Source organism: Branchiostoma floridae, chromosome 14 (assembly GCF_000003815.2).
Source record: "Branchiostoma floridae strain S238N-H82 chromosome 14, Bfl_VNyyK, whole genome shotgun sequence".
NCBI classification, from domain to species: domain Eukaryota; kingdom Metazoa; phylum Chordata; class Leptocardii; order Amphioxiformes; family Branchiostomatidae; genus Branchiostoma; species Branchiostoma floridae.
Window position 1 is genome coordinate 19,163,907 of NC_049992.1, and position 21,147 is coordinate 19,185,053.

At 40.8% G+C, this 21,147-nt stretch overlaps 3 protein-coding genes across 3 annotated transcripts in view; all 3 read right to left on the reverse strand.

The window, feature by feature from the left end:
• Positions 1 to 2,286: 2,286 nt before the first annotated feature.
• LOC118430718 lies at positions 2,287 to 5,097 on the reverse strand. Its single transcript, XM_035841722.1, has 3 exons — positions 4,761 to 5,097; positions 4,270 to 4,583; positions 2,287 to 4,028 (listed from the first exon to the last, which is right to left on the reverse strand). The coding sequence occupies exons 1-3, from the start codon at positions 5,048 to 5,050 to the stop codon at positions 3,727 to 3,729; spliced, it is 906 nt and encodes a 301-aa protein (XP_035697615.1). The 5' UTR covers positions 5,051 to 5,097; the 3' UTR covers positions 2,287 to 3,726.
• A 5,112-nt stretch (positions 5,098 to 10,209) lies between these two features.
• LOC118431013 lies at positions 10,210 to 12,679 on the reverse strand. The gene is made up of 3 exons (XM_035842086.1): positions 12,445 to 12,679; positions 11,945 to 12,261; positions 10,210 to 11,420 (listed from the first exon to the last, which is right to left on the reverse strand). Exons 1-3 carry the CDS (start codon positions 12,582 to 12,584, stop codon positions 11,101 to 11,103), a joined length of 777 nt encoding a protein of 258 aa, XP_035697979.1. The 5' UTR covers positions 12,585 to 12,679; the 3' UTR covers positions 10,210 to 11,100.
• A 3,467-nt stretch (positions 12,680 to 16,146) lies between these two features.
• Positions 16,147 to 21,147, reverse strand: part of LOC118430210 (serine/threonine-protein kinase PINK1, mitochondrial-like) — an 8,017-nt gene continuing 3,016 nt past the window's right edge. The window contains exons 5-10 of the mRNA XM_035840920.1: positions 20,915 to 21,018; positions 19,822 to 20,004; positions 19,205 to 19,368; positions 18,485 to 18,615; positions 16,952 to 17,191; positions 16,147 to 16,442 (exon numbers count right to left, since the gene is read on the reverse strand). Coding sequence (XP_035696813.1) covers positions 16,191 to 16,442; positions 16,952 to 17,191; positions 18,485 to 18,615; positions 19,205 to 19,368; positions 19,822 to 20,004; positions 20,915 to 21,018 — 1,074 coding nt within the window. The 3' untranslated portion in view covers positions 16,147 to 16,190. The remainder of the gene's footprint in view (positions 16,443 to 16,951; positions 17,192 to 18,484; positions 18,616 to 19,204; positions 19,369 to 19,821; positions 20,005 to 20,914; positions 21,019 to 21,147) is intronic.

Genomic DNA, 21,147 nt, shown 5'->3' on the forward strand with positions numbered 1-21,147 from the left:
GATATCTTAGTCCCACAAACTAGCGCCCACGTTCCTCAACAGATCGTTGTTGTGCCAAAGTTCAGCCGCTCAGTTTCGAACATCCTTTGAAACTAGCTATAGCCTTACACAGCCTAAGTCGGATAGTTCAAATTTATTGTCAGTTACAAAATATACCTTTCATTCCTTTTCCATACATAATATCGCCTACCTGATTCCTTATATCCACTTTAATTTATAATGCATTATGTTGCAATGGCTTTGTGCACATAATCTACGTATATGTGTGTAATTGAGTGATCATTGCAACTGTTTCCAAAGTTTTCAGTCGTACGTAGCTAGTGTATAAGCGCTAAACCCTAAATCCGTTCTTCAATTTTCAAAACAACAGGTGATTCGACTCTTCATGGCGAGGAGACATGTGACTGCGGAGGCGCTTGCAACTGTCACACTTTCACGTCAAACAAAGAGGAGAACTGATATTCCAGTAGGTCGCATCAAAGATGCTATTCGATCAAAACGTGCGTTCGCTGACGATGTGCCGTCTTGAGTGCCGTTCAAAAGGAATTGAAACCTTTTTCATGGACCGAGACCCCGTGCAGCAAGATTCTCCAACACGTCACTTACACGCTTTGAATCCTCCCCACTACCACCGATGCCCCGTTCTCGCACACTGTCTAACCGTCCACATTGCAACCTGTATATTACGTCAAGTACATGTGATTTCGGTTTGACTACATTTTTCCACGAACAATACATTCAATGGCTTAATCATATTGTGCTAGGGTACTGCCATATGATATTTGTAACACTATAATTCTTGAAATGTGTAATCCAAGATGTAGTGAAGTTGTGATGTCACATGTTGCCAGTAGTCTCTGATTGTTCTTTCTCTCGTGTCCATGTTTGACCACTGAGTTTATACCGCAAACGTTTACACATCGAATTGTATCGAACACAAGCTGAACTTGAATCGTTTGATAAGGGCCATGTAGGTTTAGAACTTGTGATTAGAGCTATCAGTAACAAACGAATAGCTTGAAATACTTTGCTGACAAATGTGCAACAAGGCATTGCTAAAATACAACCGATGATTAGCCATATGATATATACAAGTATAATCAAGCTAAATATAAACTATAAAGGGTCCATCCCTCTGTACATTGCACCATTTGTATTGTAACCAGTAGTTTTACGTCTTCAGTTGTATAGTTTTGCCTTTTTCCTTGCCAATCAATACACCTAATTGCAATGGACTAAGAGTGCGTAATTTGCGTATGTATGTGTGTGTGATTGCTGATTATATTTGCATATTTATATTTATAAAAGATATTAAAGATTTATCCCAGCTACTGACAGGTCGACCGAGCAAACCTTTTGGCTTACCCCAACTACTAGCTGGGCGATCGCCCCCCAACTACTAGCAGGGCGATCGCCCCCAACTACTAGCAGGTCGATCGCCCCCCCAACTACTAGCAGGGCGATCGCCCCCAAGTACTGACAGGGCGATCGCCCCCAAGTACTGACAGGGCGATTGCCCCCAACTACAGGCAGGGCGACCACCCAAAGCTACCAACAGGGCGATCGCCCCCAACTACCAGCAGGGCGATCGCCCCCAAGTACTGACAGGGCGATCGCCCCCAACTACAGGCAGGGCGACCACCCAAAGCTACCAACAGGGCGATCGCCCTGGACTACAGGCAGGGCGATCGCCCCCAAGTATCCTTCACTTTTGTGAAATCAAGACGACACGACTGGACAATTCAGACTTTGTACGGGGCAATCGCCCCCACAAGTCACTATTCCCAGGATTTGGGTGTCTTGAAAAGTTTCATTCTAATCCAATATGGCTTGATTTTCAAAAAATTTCGCACTGCGTTTTCTGATTTTCAAGTCGAAAAAAAAGGAATAAAATGGATTTTCCTTTATTATTTTGGATTCTGTTGGACATTTTTGTCGGGCGGGAGGGTGTTGTCTTCCGCGCGCGGCCGGTCGAACTTACGGTGGTCAAATGCACCAGCAAAATCATCCGCATCCTGTGACTCCAATATTACACATAAACCCTTTCAGTGCTTTAGACTTATATTCTATATTTACCCATTGAAACAACGCTAATATGATAACGCTGTACTTTTGTATGCAAAACTTGTGAAACACAATCTTCAATACAATGTAATATATAGAACATAGGTGGTATTTTCTTGAAAAAAAAAACAGTCATGACGATTAAAACACACATTGTTAACACGAAAATGCAGCAACTTTATTCAGAAAAAGTGAAGAGTGAATTGTATAGTGTTATGCGTCAGACCAAAGATATTATGTGGTGGTTCCAGAACACATTATTGTATGGGCTAGATCCGTATGGCATACTCGACATAGCAGAAACAAAATGGCCGAAAGTAGCCATTCAAAGATTAACAATGGAGTTAAGTCAGCGTGTTGTCAATATGTGTTGCTTACTCAGTCTATGGTATAAACAGAAAAAGAAAAACCTGATAACACCACACAAGGCAGGCAAATCATATAAAGACATCCTCTAATCAAGAAAGTTACAGGAAAATCCCTATAACCTATACACTTTACAATTCCCTAAAATAGCAACAACTTTTTTTGTTATGCCTTCATTTTGGAGAGACCATCAAACTAAAGCCTTATTTAAAGCTAGTTGTAATATAGTATGGTATATTAGATATAGAATAGAAACAAAACCTCCAAAAGACCATAGGTATGAAAAACATCTGATGATTAACAAAACAGTTAAATCGGTGTGCTACACATGAACCTTATCATTAAACCTGACTCAGTCTATACGTGACACACGAACAAAGAATCACCACTTTATCCCAATCTCTAGAATTTTTAGTGCCTATGTGGGTGGTAAACGTAGTTTGCAAGATAGAAATATTGCGAAAAATGGTATATCTGTTGCCCCTGTCCAAATCCAATACATTACCACCCAAGAGAAGGCGATATGCCGAAAGTGAAAGCACTAAGGATACTCTGTAAACTCTGTTCACTAAGATATCAACAATTCTTCTTATTATGCTTCCATTAGGAGACCATCAAACTAAAGCCTTATATACAGGTGATTGTAATATACTATGGTATATTTGATATAGAATAGAAACAAAACCTCCAAAATGACCATAAGTATGACAAAAAAGCTACGATTAACAATGCTGTTAATTCAGTGTGTTACACATGTATCATTAAACCTTACTCAGTCTACGTAACAATTACCAGTATACAAAGCAATTACCAGTATACAAAGCAATTACCAGTATACAAAGATATGCTCCAATATACCATGTGACATTGGGTTTGTTAGGAAACTGCCTATCAGTGACAAAAAATCTGAATTATTACGAGATAAGTTTTTCTTTAAGCCACCGGGTGACAGCACCGTGTGGAAGGACACAAGCGGGCGGGCTACGGTGGCCTTGTTACCGGGCAGTCACGCTCAACAGGTGGCAAAAATGGAAACCTCGTTTATCCAATACCCATTTACCTCAAATATACCGGAAATTCCACTATCAGGACAGAATGAAGAAAAAAAAATTCTCTATTTCTATGCCTCTTCGCCCTCACAGGCCTATAGAAGTGGGCTATAATCTACAGTAGTAGTAGTTCTTTCTCGAAAGTGCCGAGTGCAGTATGAACAATTTTCGAAACCCTATCGCAAAGGTAACACAAACAGCATACCCATTCAGATGCTATTCATGGAAGCTCTTGTAAAATCCTTCTTTACGAGGTAGTGCACCACGACTCAGGTGCAGGTGGAGCCGGTTTGGCTTTGATATTCGGGTCTGTCAGATTCATCCAAATGTTCAGTAACTTTCTGTCGATTTCTGCATTTGGCTTCATGACACGGTAGTCGTCTGGATCAGGCCACGGAGTAACGTCCTCGCAGTACAGCGAAGAGATCTTGAATCGCCCCTGGTGGCCTATGAGGTTAAAGGCGGCTTGGGCACCCAGCACGCGTTGCTGAAGATCGTGGGGGTTGGGGCATTTGTCGACCTTGGTCACCAACACAATGAATGGCACATCTATAGACGTTTAGATGGAAAACAAATTTAAAGACAGTTAAAATCCATACTACCAACACACTGTCGTTTGAAAGGCAAGAAATTTTGAACTTTTTCAGTATCGATACAGCAATTTATGACCACATTAGTTGCCGTCGCATCTAGCGTTGTATCCAGTCATAATTTGACGGGCAGAAATTATTTTATACAAATTACAGATGAATGAACATATGAGCTAAGAAAATAAAATGAGTTTTTTTACCGTGCCCTTTCTCTGCTCCCGACCTGATAGCTTCCACTAGATTGTAGGGAACCATTTTGTCTGCTGACAAGACGAAAACGATCCGGTCAAACGTCATTTGGCGATCTACTCGTCTAAATTTACTTCTGAGCTGATCCGGGGTTTGATCCATGCATTCGATGACGTTGGTGCCAGATGGTATACGGCCGTCCAGTGTCAGCGAGACGATTGTAGAGTACACTTCTTCGGTGGCATCTGGAAACCCTGCACAGTCCCAGAAGACGATGTTCTTGTTGTAATCAGGCATTGGATGTGATTCGCCCACCTCATGGCAACTGCATGAGGAAAATATGATCTTAATGTTAATTCCTTACACTTCCGGATTAATGCTTGAAAGAAATGAGGAAAGTACAACTGAGGAGAAACCACTTTCAATGGAAATTTGCTGATAGAGCATTGCTTCTTAAAAAATGACGGTAACGTGAAACAGCACTGCAACAAAAACGACTTACTTATCATCAAACATGACGAAGCTTTCCAGGCAACTGGTCACCCGACTTTCGCCGACGAGTCTCTGTGCCATTTCGTGGGTAGAGGCTGTCCGACCGTAGCGCGCGATTTCGTGCCAAGTCCCAGTGACGGCCATAATCATCGAGTTGATATAGGATGATTTGCCTGAGCCGGGCATACCGACCACAAGGACATTTAACTTTTTTCCAGGCTGGTCGTGGAGTGTGTGGGTTAGGCGACTTTTTACTCTGTCGCGCAGTTCGTTCAACGACATCCCCTGTGCCTCCGCCATTTTAACGGAACAAAATTTGCCTAGGTGCAATGCAATATATATACCGTGAGTTGCTGTGCTCTGAATGCCGAGCGTAGGTGAGCTTAGGAAAGGTGTCGACACCTCATGACCAATAAGCAGACGGCATTGAGTTCAGCTTCACATGTCAACAGAGTAAACCAATAGCAGACCGGCATAGTTGGTCATACCTCTATTATGTTAATTAGGTACCTTTTCAAGGGATCTATTGAACTGCCATACTAATGTATAGGATATCTGCACCAAGCGAAAAATGTAACTATGGTAACGTAGCATTTAACGTAACATTAACGTAACATAACGTACTTTTTCGTTCAATTGTATTCAGGGTGCAAGTCGTTAGGTAACCCCACTGATTAGCCATCTTGATCAAAGTCTGTGGATCAGCGGGCTCGAACTCAATTGCAATTCTTGCAATGTCTAAGGTTGGACTGAGTCTCTAGGCAGATTTACCGCTGGCAGTATAAAGTAAAAAGCGGGGCCAAGCAGTGCCCCACCACCACCGGTCGGCCTCAGCTCGGACATGCTGTAAGGGATTGTATTTGTCATCTCGAATTGTGACGTAAAGCAGGCGGCCCCGTGTAGGAGGGAACTTCAAGTCTTAGCCTCTATCCTCAAAATATTCACCTGTCAGCAAGTATGCAACGGTAGTTACTCCACTGCTTGCAGACAGTTGATCTCTGGTGTTGTTATGTTAAAAGTCGTGCTCGGCATGCAAGCCTATCAGGTGACGGTAGCGTTATAAATTGGTCTTGGATACTAGTATACAAAATAAAAAGAGAAAAGTGTCAGATAGAATCTATATAGTCTTTCGTCAGGGATCTTTTCCAACAACTGTCCCGAAATGGCACCTGAAAAATCTGGAAAACAGTCTTATTGAAACCCTCAATTGACTGATATGTTGCTACCATGTTTAACCCTCATCCGACCGTATGGGGTCATTTTTGACCCCAGGCGTATATCTTAATCTGTCATAGCAACATTTTTCATCGGAGAAAAATTTCCTTCCATGAATTTGTTTGTATACATGTCTTACAACATCTACCAATTTTTCACCGAGTTTTGTCCATTATTGTAAAAGCTATACCTGAAAGTTTGTGTCTGGTTCGGTGGGGTCAAAAATGACCCCAGCCAATTATGAATCATTAATTACATAAATATCAAGACATGTCAATGAAATAACAGGCATTCCTCATCATTGCTATTACAGCAATACGTTATAGTTGCTTAGATGATTAAACACCGAATATTTTGAAAGAAATTTAGTATTTTAGTGTAAAACACAGTTTTTCGACATTCTGCATAAATTATGATAATACGCACTAATTACCTTTGCTAATGAAAGTGAAAATGTTTCTAATTAATTAAGAAACAATATATGGACATAATGTGCAGAAGGAACTTATAAGAAAGATCTCTGCGGGAAAATAGACAAGAGTTATTTTATGTGTGTGTTTCGATGGCGGAATATGGTGCATAATTAAGTAATAAATTCGTTACTTTTCACAAATATTGTATTTTTTCTTGTTAAATAGCATTATTATGCTATAAGTATTATTGCAGCATCAAAACCTTTGTTTAGAAATCTATAATTCAAAACATTGTTTAAGTAAGTTTAGTATGGTAGATTTTCAGAGCAAATGTGGTTTCTCCTCATATTCTGCATAAATTATGATAATGAGTAATAACTACTGACACCAAAACTTGTTAAAATATTTTTCATAGATTAGTGAAACAGTAAATACATAGAAATGACAAAATAAGCCAGCAGAAATATGTCTATGAGCAAAAAAAATGGGGTCAAAAATGACCCCATACGGTCAGATTCGTCGTAAAAATGTAACGGTCGGATGAGGGTTAACATCCCTGTATTATGTCTTCAGTAGCACTGAATTACAAGGTATTAGACATTGTTAATTTATCGTGTTACACTATGTAGTATTTATCACACTTTCACCTTGTGGTATGGTACACTTCACATGAAATACGGAAACTAGAAACCTACACAATTACAAAAAGTAGCCATTCAAATGTTAGCAATGCAGTTGATTCATCTTGGCGTTCAAGCTAGGTTTACATGTTGTAGGCCAGGATCCGTCCAATAACACTAACGTTATCTAAATTTTAGTATTAAGCTAGTAGTTCAGAGTATGTATTAGATACATAGGGTGCGTACTTCGTTATTTGTTAAAACGTCAACACATCTCAACGTGCAGCAGATAGGCAAAGTAATGTGTATACTTATTTTTTAATGACTGACCATACGATTATTCAGAAAAGCTCGAGAGTTGACGTGGCGCACAGGCCAAGCGACAGCACCGTGCAGAGGGACACAAGCCGGCGGACCGCGGTGGCCTTGCGACCGGGCGCTCATAATTGACAGTTTGCTCATATTTAGAAACCTTGTTCTGTTTACGAAAGCCTACACAACGGCCCGTCCTCTGCCTTGATATTCCGGTCAGTCAGACTCATTCAAATATGCAGTTTTTGTCTGTGTCCTTATGCGGCGTCATAACACTGGAGTCGTTTTGATCAGGCCACGAAGCAAGCTCCTCACAGTGCAAGCCGGTTTTATTGAACTGGTGGCCCCAGGAAACCACTTTTGAACATTGAACTAAACAGAACTGAAGCAGCATTTCAACTTTTTAGTCAGAAACATCATGACTGAGACCACTGAACTCACTGAGAATGAGGGCGAATTGATCCAATGAGACAAGCAGGGGCTACGAAAACTCTAAATCCCCTCACACCGGGAAGTATCGTGAAACGTGCTCAAAGTGCGTCGCTCCTTAAATGGCTTAAAGACGGGACCACATTTTCAAGCTCTATTCGAGTGACGTCCCTAACCGATGATAGACACACATTTTCACTTGAGTAGAGTGAGAAAGTTGGTGTAATGTGAATTTCTTGAGAGAAGATAGACTCCCTCAACTTCGGGTGAAACACTGCCCAGAGTAGGCCACGTCCAAGCTAAATGTGTCGGTTGATTGGGTTCCAACAAAAACATAACAGATTAGTTTTTGCCGTCTGGCTTCATGTTTGCGTGATTGCGTTGAACCCCGTAATTGATGTAGTTTTGACAGATGAACTTTCAATATCAGATGGCGGGGAAGGTGAACAGAAGGCTCTGATGTCATGGTAGGTCACGTTCCAGCTACATGGGTCAGTGGTCCTCAAAATAATCACCTGGCAATCAGTACATGCAAGGGCGGTTACTCCACCGCTTTTGAATAATTGATCTCTGGTGTTGTTTATGTTAAACGTCGTGCTCGTCATGCAAACTTTTACATGGATGTCTCTAACCCCCTATGCCGTAACCCCTCTAATTCTTAACATCATATAAAAATATAGGACTAAAATAAAAGTCAACAGTATCTGACATAATGGGATTGGTACAACGTTGTTTTAGACATCTAGAATTATATCACAGTCTGTTGCTGGTGTCGAGTGATTGAATACACGCGTATTTCAAAGTTCTTTTTGTTTGTTATTGATATATATAGTGCCTCAGGCCCCATTTTACCCATGACCAAAGAACATTGTTTAACTGATATATATGCAAGAAGTGTCATATAAAAGCATTGTTGTATAGCAGGTGAAGCCTACTTGTCTTTACTTTATAATGGGGCACTGTCACTAAATAGTACCTGTAAAATCTTAAAAGCAGTCTTTAATGATGCTCTCATTTGACTGATATATTACAACCATGTTGACCATCCCTAGATGAGTTGTGTGTTATGGCGTCAGTGGTACTAAATTACTTAGATATTGTTGACGTACATATCATTTGTTTGTCAAGGACGTGAAAGGCAGTGCCATGAATAACATCTAGCGGTACATGACCAGGGCTTTCAATGGTCAAAAACAGACCTGGAGAAGTATGTACATTTGTACTTAGTAAACTTGGCCGTCTGAACTTTCTGGCGTTACCACTTGGGAAGTTTTTGCTGAAATATGGTCTACACCAGAGAGGCAAGGTAGGCCATAAAAAGTTCATCCATGCAGCCACATCTGATCGCGAACTTGAGCAACTGCACAAAAAAAGCCAACAGCAAAACATGTCACTCGTACTTATAAGGTTATGCTTTTGAAATACGCTCTCCAATACAATAAACGGTGGTACAAAATGTATCTGCTTTCAAAACAGACCTGACGACAAAAAACAACAACATGCACAATGGTAACACTAAATTTCATCAACTTTATTCATAACAAGAAGGGACAATTGGAGTGAATTGCACTAACGCGTTATGCACTATGCCAAATGTCGATAATATAGTATAATGTATAGCTAGATTTTTCATATAGCCAGGTGGCGTGGACCAATCCGAAGTCCCAATCTACATCTGTTATACCCCTGTCACATTTGGTGAAAATCGATCGGACGGCGATTTTGCGAGCTTACATTTTCGTGAGTAAGACGTCCGATGTTCTCAATCATCCCGCGATTTTTGGGGATCGCCGGCGATTTTCAGGGATCGTACGATGGTCGCGGTCATCGGATGGCGAACGTCTGCCCGAATTACGTTTGTTTGCAAATATTGAATTTCTTTAAATGTGAGGGTAGTTCTGACATTGTGGCCCCTGTGGCAGTATGTAGGCTGGTTTTGTGACACACTTTCTTTTCTTGTGTCATTTTTATTATGCCCGCGCATTCCATTCATCCGTTAAAAAGATTCCGACAACGAAATAAGCAACATTAATTGATCTCTTGCCTTTCTGTGAGGAACGTTTTGTGTTACCTTTTCCGCGTGCAAGCTAGAGGTCATGGGAGGTTCATTATCATAGATTTATTCACCGGCAATCGCACGAGCCTCGCTTAAATGTGACAGGGACATTTTTTGGGCGACAAAGACTCTCTGAAGATATTAAATTTCATTTCCAAATGTTCATTCAACGAAACCGAAAGAATCACTCTGTTTAGAGAAGTCACAAAGTATTACTCCAACTTCCCCACATTGACAGACGAACAGAAAGCTACTTTTCTCTTGAAATCGCAGAACCCACAAATTTTTGAAAATGTGGGGCTTTTCGTCTCCCTCTGCTTCCAAAAAAGAAGTCAAACCCAACCTGTTTAGAAATAGCCAACACTAGTATTAGATTAGAATATTGTTTATGACTGTCCATTGTCACTATGTGTATACCATGTACTTGCAATTAGCCCTCGGGCACGAACTTGCAAATAAACTTCTCTATTTAAATAATTAAAATTGGCCGACCGTATATAATGTGACAGGGGTATTTTGACACAGTAACGCCGGGCTGGTACCTCGAGTGTGATACGGGATACATGTACACCGTGTTGTATTTATCACACTTTCACATTATGGTATGGTACAGTTCACAAAAAATATAGAAACAAAAACCTACAGAATAACCAAAGAAGCCCTTCAATGGTTAACAATGCAGTTGGTTCTGCTTGCCGTTCAAGGTTTATGTGTTGTACGTTAGGATTTGTACAAAGACACTAAGTCTTAAACGTTAGTTTTAAACCGCCTCACTTCGAGCAGTTGTCCAGGGTAGTAAAGAACATAAAACGCGTACTTCGGTATGTATTTATACAAGATAACAGACCATACGACTAGCTCGAGAACTGACGACAAGCGACAGCACCGTGCAGAGGTACACAAGCGGGCGGGCCGCGGTGGCCTTGCGACCGGGCGGTCACACTTGATCGACAGTTGGCTAACTTAGAAACCTCGTTCTATCTGGTACCCAAGTATAAAGAATATTCCAATATAAGGAGGAAATGAAAACAAATATCCGTTTCTACACCCCTTTGGTCACACAGGCAACATAGTAGCGGTTAGTCAACTGGTAGTAGAGTGTCTCTAAAAAGTGCTGCAGTATGTAAAATATTTCAAACATTTGGTATGGCCAAGGTTTGAAGCCTCGCACTTCTGAATGCAAGACGTACAGTCATTAATACCCAGTGAGTAGCTGTGTGGTTGTTAACAGTCTTATTCACAGAAATGCCAAATACATGCATGAAAGCTGTTCTTGACTTCTTGCAAAATCCCTTCTTTCTTTATTTACGAGAGAACGCACGATGACTTAGGTTGAGGTTGAGGTGTTGGCGGAGGTGGAGCCGGTTTCGCCTTTATATTCGGATCAGTCAGACTCATCCAAATGGTCAGTAAGTTTTTGTCGATATCTGCATTTGGCTTCATGACACGGTAGTCGTTTCGATCAGGCCACGGAGTAAGCTCCTCACAGTACAGCGAAGTGATCTTGAATCGCACTTGGTTTCCGGTGAGTTTGAAGGCGGCAAGGGCTTCTTCAATACGTTTCTGTAGATGGAGGCGATTGGGACACTTGTCCTCCTTGGTCACCACCACCATGATCGGTACATCTACAGATGTTTAAATGAAAATCAAAGACAGTCAAAATCGGCATAAACTACAACCGGTCAGCACTCCAGGCTGAGGCTGAGACAATTTTTGGCACGCCTGGTATCATAGCATTACATGGCCTACCTTTGGAGGATATGGAAGTGTTGAAGTCTCTCCTTATCAATATTTCTATTACTGGTCTTTTGTGCACCCTGTCAAATTGCTATTTTCTAGACTAAAATATTTTGCCAATTGTTGGAGGATGAATTGATTTCCTGGCAAATAAACAAGGCCTTCTTATGCTCATCTTATACATTTCCCGGATTCTTGTTTCAAATGCATTATCGGTCACTTGTGTCTCCCTCCCGGTAGACCACACTGGAGTGCAGTCTACAGAGCAGAGAGTCATTTTGTATGGAGAACCTGGACCATGTTGGGCACTTGAGCCAAAAACAACGCAACGAAAATGCGGCTGCACTTAAAAGGTCTGCGAGGGCATATGGCATTGAGTGATAGTGTTGCTAAGAAAATATAAGAGTTTTACCGTGGCCTTGCTGTGCTCCTGACTTGATAGCTTCCACCAGATTGTTGGGAACGACCTTGTCTGCTGACAAGATGAAGACAACCCGGTCAAACGTCATTTGGTGATCTACTCGACTTCTGAATTTACTTCTGAGCTCATCTGGGGTTTGATCCATGCAATCGATGATATTGGTGCCTGATGGGATACGTCCGTCAAGTGTCAGGTAGACGATTGTAGAGTACGCTTCTTCGGTGGCATCAGGAAAACCGGCACAATCCCAAAAGATGATATTATTGTTGTAGTCTGGAATTGGGTGTGGTTCGTGTACCTCATGGCAGCTGCATAAGGAAAATATCATCACGTATGGTGTTATTGTCGCACATTCCTTGACTACTGCGCAAATGAGTTGAGAAAATACAACTAAACCGAAACCACTTTAATAGACATTTAAATGATAGACTTTATTAGAAACAGGCTGGTAACTTTTTGAGGACAACCGAAACAAATGAAAGACGACTCACTTTTCATCAAACATGATATATCTCTCCAGACACTTTGTCACACTACTGTCGCTTTGGCTGTAGTGTGCGATTTCGTGCCAAGTCCCAGTGACGGCCATACTCATCGAGTTGATGAAGGATGATTTTCCTGAGCCGGGCATGCCGACTATAAGGACGTTAAACTTCTTTCCAGGCTTTTTGCGGAAAATGTTGGCTAGGCGACGTTTCAGTTTGTCACGCAGTGACGGCTCCTGCGCCTCCGCCATTTTGCTGAAAAAAAATTGTCCATAGTACAACGTATACCGTTAGTTGCCGCTCGAATGCGCTTGCATGGGTGAAGTGCGAAAATCAGTTTAAAGTGCCTCTTCCAATGGAACCTAGAAGCTCTCAATTTCAAGTCAAACACTCTACCGGAGTAGGCCAAGTACAAGCTTCGTGTTGGTCTATGTAGTTACTTGGGTTTCAACAAGAAAAAAATCGGCATTGTTTACACTAGGTCTGGCTTCTCCGTAGTATATTTACATTGAAACCATAACCTTGGTTTTGGAAGATGAATTTCAATGGTAGATGACAGGGAAGACAATACCAAGTCCCTATTATCAGGGTAGGTCAGGTACAAGCTACATGGGTCAGTGGTCCTCAAAATATTCACCTGTCAATCAGTACACAAAAGAGCACTTACTCTACCCTTTCTTTCTCTCTCCTTCTTTCTATACATATCTGAGGAAAATATTAGTTGCTGTCTAAAACGTCAGATACTTTGCCATACTTTCTCCAGTTGTTTGTAAACGATTATACTTTTGTATACTGTATCTTATCTTGATGTCTCTTACCTTCGTTGCCGTAACCCATCTAATTGTTAACATTGATTAGGACTAAAAGTCAAGAGAATCTGACATTAACTTATTACAAGGATACATCCTTATTTTTGATATCCAGAATTGATGCCATTTCATTGTTTTGTTGATAGAAATCAGTTGGAGAATTGCACGTTTCAAAGTTCTTCTTTTGTGCTAATGTAAATACCTGGCACTGTTTTTCCCATGAGCAAAGACCATTTTCTGTTGATGTGACTGAGGTGGCACTTTGAAGGCATTAATTGTCTGGAATGAGAAAGTGAAACCCACTTTGGCAATTATGACTCAAAAACTGGACCAAAATAACATTTGTAACAACTTAGTACATGTTTACTTAATAAGTACATTGTATCTGAGCACCTTGCTTAGACGGCACTGTGGAAGGGGGGTGATGCCGTGGGCGTCAGAGGAAAACTGGCAAGAAAACATCAGAGATTGGACATCCCTCAACCTGCAGGAGAGACTGGCTGTAGCAGAAGACAAAAGGGCCTGGAGACAACTCTCCATCTTCATGGCTACCTTGTCCCCCAAACGACCTGGAGGTCAAGGGACTAGGTAGGTAGGTAGGTATCTTAGCATATCATCATGATACCTGGCATAAATTTGGTACTGTATAGATCATAAGACCCTCTTGAGCAGATGTTTGGAGGCCCTGGTAATGCATACATCACTGGCTAGTATTCATGGCACTGTCTTTAAATCACGTACACAATGACACGTCAACAATGTCTACCTATGTTATCAGGATTAAAATCCCGATAACACATCACTTTATGGTCTTTATGGCACTATTGTCACACATACATCATCTATTTGTTCATAATTTAGTAGGTGTCATAGAATAGTCGACACTACGGAACCCAAACAACACTTAGCATTCTTTCAAAGGGCACAAGGTTTTGGGAGATGGACTTCAATGGTAGGTGACAGGGACCGTAATAACAAGGCCCAGTTGTCAGGTAGCAGCCACACGGGTCAGTGCTCCTCAAAATTGGATATCGCTAACCTTCGTTGCTGTATAACCCATCTATTTCTTAACACCAATTAGGGCTAAAAGTTAAGAGAATCTGATATTAACTTATTACATGGATACAACCTTCTTAAGTTACTTTTGATAGTAGTAGTAGTATCCGTTGTTTGATTACACTGCTGCTGAGATCCCTGACGCAGGGATAGGCAGCAGTCGGCCAGAATTAATGTGATTTCATTGTTTTGTTGATAGAAAGCAGTTGGAGAAATGCACGTTTCAAACTTCTCCTTTTGTGTTATGCATATAAAGTTAATTGGCACTTTTTCCCATATGCAAAGAACATATATCTGTTGATATGACTGAGGTGTCACTTTGAAGGCATTATTGGCTGGAAGGAGAAAGTGAAACCTACTTTGGCAATTATGACTCATAGAAACTGTCCAAAATAGCATCTGTAAGAGCGTACATGCAATTGATAAGTACCTTGTATCGTGGCACATCACTGCGATACCTGGTATAAAATTGGTACTGTTAGTATGGATCATGAAACCCTTTTGAGCAGATGTTTGGATTGGTTGGCTTTAATTTGTGACAGGGTTTAGAGGCCCTTGCAATGCATACATTACTGGCTCACCAGGTTTTCATGGCAGTCTTTGACATCACGTACATAAGGATATGTCAACAATGTCTACCTGTTATCAAGATTAAAACCCCAATAACACATCACATTATGGTCTTTATTGTGGCGCATGTCACGCAAACGTGAAAACAACACCGATGCATGTGTCATTAATTCCTATTTGCCCATAATTTATGGTAGGGTTGAAACCCTGACAACACATTGTGGGAAGTTGGTCAACACAGAACTCAAACAACACTCGGTTGGTACTCTTTTCAGCACAAGGATGTGTCAACATGGAGCCAAAGAACACATTAGAAAGCGAAGGATTTATGCACCCTTCTTTAACAAAGCATAGTTACCAAGTGTAGACCCACCATAATATGTAACATATTATAATTTTCGCCAGCAAAACGGGACCAACCTGCCGTTACATGTATAAATGTATTGTAACATACATGGAAGAATTTCAGTTAGTCAAATGAACATTTCATCATCATCCAGTCGTGCTGGTTGCACGGATGAACATGACTCTCTCCTATCCATCCCTATCCTCCACAGCCTCCGACAGATCTTCCACTGAGCAGCGTCTTTGTAAAGGTGGTGTAGATAAGTGTAAATAGGCTTTACATGGTCTTCCTATGCTTGGACGTCCATGTTTTGGTAACCATGGGAGCATTTACTGTGTGTGAAAAATCTGAAACATGGCATGTGTATGTACAGTCATATAATATAGCCTTTGAATAAATATGTCTGCTGGCACCGCTTCATTACCCTCCCACACAGGGCTGATCAAATAGCATACACAAATGCCTTACAGTGATGCCATATATTATTTGTAAGGTATTTATGCCCAGGCGGGATCAGACCCTGTGTGGGAGGGTGTGCTTAGTTGGTATTTTACTTCAGAGCTCTCAGCCTCTGGCCCTTTCACTTCTACACCAGACATACCAGTTCTTAATAAGTAAAGGAAAACCATACACAGACAGTTTACTTCTCAACCTTTATTTCTACTTTGAATTTCCACCCTTCTTAAGTGTTTTACATTGATAGTTTTTAATGGCAACCAAAAGTACACCCTCATGAATGTCAACAGCAACAAACATTAATCGAACCTCTAAGCTCAATTGTCTCCAACATCTAAGCACAGAGTGTTATGCATGACAAAGGTAAACTGTGTTCTCTAAGTTGTTCCTCGATGTTTAGCGGCAGTATCTGAACTCAAAATTTTCCCTCTGATCTTTGATTACTTCAGTTTGCTACTGACTTTCTTAGTGAAGAGAAAATGAAGAATATAGTTTTTAACATCGTAACGAAAAGCTCAACAAAATCTGAACAAATAGAAAGCTTCCATCAGTTCCTCCACTGTCACATTACACAAAAACTCTCTTCTCAGCAGATGTTCAACTTCATCTGACTTTTGACCTCTCGCTTTGTGACCTTTAACCTTTTCTAGCAATGTTACTGCTGACAGCTGCATAAGCCAACCAATCAGATCTTTGGAACTGGTCAGGTGACCACCATCCCACAGTAGAAGATGGACCATGTTAGCAGCCACTCTGGCACTGGGTCTCTGTAAAACAATTGCAGCGAAGATTAGCTTAAATATACGAGTTTAGAATAACCTGTCTTGACTTTAATCCAAATGACCATTTTTAAATTAATGTACATGTATATGCTTAGCTTGAATGATAGCATCATTTGAATCCGTTGGATAAATGTCCAGCCAAATTTGTAGCGTCAACTCTCAGAATTCCGCCATGGTAAACTAAGATGGTCACTGAAAGAAATGCAATCATGGAAGAATTCTCAAGACTGTCTTGGACAATATGAAGTGTGCATAGCTTGGTGATTAAATGCTGCATTTGTAAATATATAATTCAAAATTTCTTTTCTTACTGTCTTAATGTGTGCAGTAGAATAACTATAGTGTGAGAGTTATAGTTTGTGGATTTTGTCTCCCTGTGGACATTGCTCAAAACACTTATACAATCATAACTTATACAGCGCCCAATGTTGATGATAAAAAAGAAAAAAAAGGCATGCTATTGTACAATGATACATATAATAGTTCACAAATACCTGTCTTGGGTCTCTCTTCAGTAGCAGTTTTATGATGTTGCAAAATTTCTCATCCACAGTGCCGGGCAGTGGGGGCAGGTCAGCTTCCCTGAATGTGCAGGTGTTCAATCTGGTGCCAGCTTCACTACTGTAGAAAGGGTTGTGCATGCCCAGGATTTCGTAGGCCAGTGCCCCAACTGCAAACACGTCTGATTTTGTGTAGTCAACACAGCTTCCTGGCCCCGGGGTAGCGGTTGCCACCTGTGATAATGTACAAAACAACATACTATAAATCGTGGTGGTTCACACATACCTTTTTAAATAAGTCTCCATCTTGCATTGAACAAGGCTAACATCACATTTCCAAACTAGAGCCTGGCCGGGCTGTTTGTTAAAACCAAAAATAGCATAATCAAATCATTTCATGGAGATATGAGGTCTCCGAACTCTTGTTTCTACTACATGTGTATGATAATTTTTTCAGCAAACAAAAGGGTAAAAAGTCATGAAAAATGTATGCTGCCTAAGAGAAAAATCCCAGTCATTTCAGCCTCCAGGGAGCTATGTTGTTTACACATTCTTCACCAGTAACATAATATACCTATGGTAGGTACTGGTATATAAATCATTTAAGACTTTAATGGTAACTGAAGAAATTAGCCAAAAAGGAGAATATATTGTCAGCCTCTGGATTTATGAATATGATGTTTTTGTATGTCTGGCTTTGGAGAAAACCCCAGTCAAAACAAAGTACTTATGAGGCAATATATAAATGACATTTATATATATATATTGACAGTTTAAGAATGAGACAACAAAAGAGCCCCACAGTTACCCTGGTACAACTGTAAGATTTTCTCCTTCAGGCAATAATTTATCAGGCACAAATATCTCAAGTTGGCAGACATGTTTGCATGCCAGGGCTGTAACTGTACCTGTACGCTTTCTTGGAAGGCCCCCTCTGTAATTTCTCCATTCAAAGAGCATTCAAGCTTTGATGCAGAATTGATGAAGCAAACTAATAAACTCAAGTGTGACTTTTGTTTGCCTAGACTAGAAAATGCACGTCCTGTTGTTCATTACAACAAAGGTTGTATATATTATCTAAAATGTTAAGGTTAATTGAAGAAATTAGCCAAATGAATATATTAGCAGAAGAATTGGCCAACACCCTCTGGATTATACCTACAAAAAAAATTCTGTCAAGTAAAAAAACATTCAAGCATATGTATTGTCATATTGATCATAATGAATCATAATGTTTCATAATGAATGCCCACACATAATGTTTGTTGTATTATTTCAAGCTATATTGTACAGATAATCAGATATTGTACAATGTACTACAAAATTCAGCTTTTAATTGCAACGTGTCATTCATTCGTTCATTCATAAATCCATTCATTCATAATGTTCACCCTACTTGACCAATTTTCACTAATTCAAAGCCCATAAAAGGGTCAATGGTTTTGGCATCTAAATATAGTGCCCATTGCATGCAATCATCCATGCCAGGCTGTATGAGATAAACTTGTGACCACAGCGCCCCCTTACCTCTGGAGCCATAAGTGCAGAGTTGCCGTCCCGTGTGTCCAGTTCAGGGTGGGGGAAGGGCACCTGCAGACTGTTGTTATTGTCATACAGGCAGCAGCCGAAGTCTGTCAGGATCAGTCTGGGACAGCCGTCTGGATAGAGAAAGTATTAGGGTTACAAAAATATTTTCCTGGAAAAAATTTAGGTACTGAAATTGTGAGTGTATAAAAAACACAATCATCCTATTCAGTGCTGCTATGACAACAAGTAGGCATATTAATCTTAGAGTAGTTTAACTGTAATATCCAAGACGAAAATGGACTCACCCCAATTTTATTGGGATTATTGAAAGATTTCGTATAATTCTTTGTAATGTTGCTTCACAAAAATTACCAAGATTATGTATCAGTATTTGTAATGTTGCTTCACAAACTCTTGTTTGAAGGTACAGTCGCTTGTATTTGCTGTCTTGTTGAAGGTACATTAATTTTGTTTGTATTGACTCTGTTGTTGAAGATACAGTTGCTTGTATCAACTTTCTTTTTTTTCATTATTACAAAAGAACAGCCAAAACTGAAGTGTTGACATTAACTACAATTTAACTATATTCAATATTGACTAAGAGAGGCCATACCGGTACATACGTGCAACGTTACATACATATATGATTTAATAAGACATGCTCTTTCAAGTTATAGCATTAAATATACATGTACAGGTATTAAAAGTGATGTTGCCAACCTCCATGGAGCTCAACAAGGATGTTGTCATTCTTCAGGTCACGGTGTGCAATCCCATGATCCACCAGGTGGGACACGCCCTCCAGTAGCTGGGCAACCATCGCCATGGCAACCCTGGAACTCGGTGTGTTGGTTTCCAGGTATTCCTTCAGTGTCACTGGGTACCTGTCATGAAAAAAAGAGGTTTGAGTTAAAGGAAAATTAGACAAATGAGAAATGCAACAAACCCAAAACAGGAAAAAGGTATTATAAAAGGCAGCAATGTTGAAAATGAAGGTTAGATATTCCAGTAATAAGATAGAAATGTTATATAACCATTATATTATATGTCTAGAATAATTGTTACACATAAAAAATGTGGGGGGTGGGGTGAGAAGAGTGTCTGGAAGGAGCTCCAGAGACTGAGTGTTGGTGTACAGAAGACATAATGGAGAGAAATAAAGAACTATGGACAGCACCAGAGTTGGTCTTGAATTTCTTCAATCTTAGGATTTAAAGGAACTTGCAATACACAACGCAAATAAATTTTGTATGTCAGGTCACACGTTCTAAAGAGCAACCAGTATCTCTCATCGGTGGCTGAGAATGCAGTGACCTAAGAGAGAAGAGTGTCCGTACCGTTTCATAACAATGAACAGTGTCATGTTCCTGCCGAATCCCTCGGGGTTGAACCTGGGGGGTAGGGCTGCGGGGTAGTTCTGCATGGCGTCAGGCAGCAGGGGGACCGTGTCTGTAAACACTGTCAGCATCTCGATGATGTTGGGATGGGGCGGCAGTCGCTTCTTCTTCTTCACACGGTTCCTGTTTCAAGGGAAATACATTTTGTAAACATTACAGTATACCACTTCACAGCATGACAGGAGAAGAGGCTGCAATACCTTCAAAGAATGTCCTGAGTAGTCTGTTTCTGATCAGTAGTAGTTGTAGTAGTACCAGTAGCTGTAGTTACATAGTAGTACTATAGCTAGTAGTACAGTTGTAGTAGTAGTTACTAGTTACTATTAAGTAGTAGTTACTGTAGTAGACTACATTTGAAGAAGGCATCCCTTGTCTTTTTCAAGCAGTAGAGGCTTTTTCTGCTTTGATCTCAAACAATATGTGCAGGTTATATTCTCTTAGATGTGTATGAAGAGAACTCTAGTATACTTTTGCTACACGAGGAGTTGCCAAAAACAGTTGCCATGGTGCATTTTCTAGGGTTGTGATACTTAAGTAAAATAAAGCTAGGAGGTGTTAAAGAAAAGATACTCCCATAACCTTTTAAAGGCCATAGCGTTAGTGGGCTGTTATCTAATGTGTCAAGGGCACAGTATTGGAAGGCAGAGCCCATCCCTCTCTGACAACAGCTTTTTATTTTACTTCCCAAACCGAAGTGAGGTACCCATTTTTACACCTGGGTGGAGTGAGGAAAAGTGCCTTTCCCAAGGCACAAGATTGGTAGCATGACAGGATTTAAACCCAGGTCCTCTGAATTCTGGCCCAAATACCCAGCAGCTATTGCGACCAGTGCAATGGCCGAGTGGGTAGAGTGGTTGCCTTACATTCGGTAGGTCGTGAGTTTGATCCCTGACCAAGTCATACCAAAGAAAATCAGGTACATGCTGCATTCTTTGCTAAGCACTCTGCACTTTAACTTAAACTTTATACCACGCGACCCTACGTTAAAGTAAGGAGTTGTTATGTAATGACAAAACAGCCCAGCTCCCCTCACCCGTTCTCCCAGTCCCTGCCCATGACACGCCCGTTGACAGTGACATGTCTGGCAGGTACCACCTCCCGTCTCATCTCCCTCAGGATGGTCTGACTGACTCCATGTTAAAGTGAGTTGTTACAGTATATAATGATAAACAGTTCCCCCCTCACCCGTTCTCCCAGTCCCTGCCCATGACACGCCCCTTGACAGTGACATGTCTGGCAGGGACCACCTCCCGTCTCATCTCCCTC

Excerpts from the sequence above, each read along its gene's own strand:
- LOC118430718 (XM_035841722.1), bottom strand. The coding sequence starts at position 5,050 with ATGGCGGAGGCACAGGGGATGTCGTTGAACGAACTGCGCGACAGAGTA. Across the intron at positions 4,584-4,760 it reads TTCGTCATGTTTGATGATAA|TTGCCATGAGGTGGGCGAAT; the intron begins GTAAGTCGTTTT and ends TTCCTCATGCAG. Across the intron at positions 4,029-4,269 it reads GGGAGCAGAGAAAGGGCACG|ATGTGCCATTCATTGTGTTG; the intron begins GTAAAAAAACTC and ends AAACGTCTATAG.
- LOC118431013 (XM_035842086.1), bottom strand. The coding sequence starts at position 12,584 with ATGCCCGGCTCAGGAAAATCATCCTTCATCAACTCGATGAGTATGGCC. Across the intron at positions 12,262-12,444 it reads TATATCATGTTTGATGAAAA|CTGCCATGAGGTACACGAAC; the intron begins GTGAGTCGTCTT and ends TTCCTTATGCAG. Across the intron at positions 11,421-11,944 it reads AGGAGCACAGCAAGGCCACG|ATGTACCGATCATGGTGGTG; the intron begins GTAAAACTCTTA and ends AAACATCTGTAG.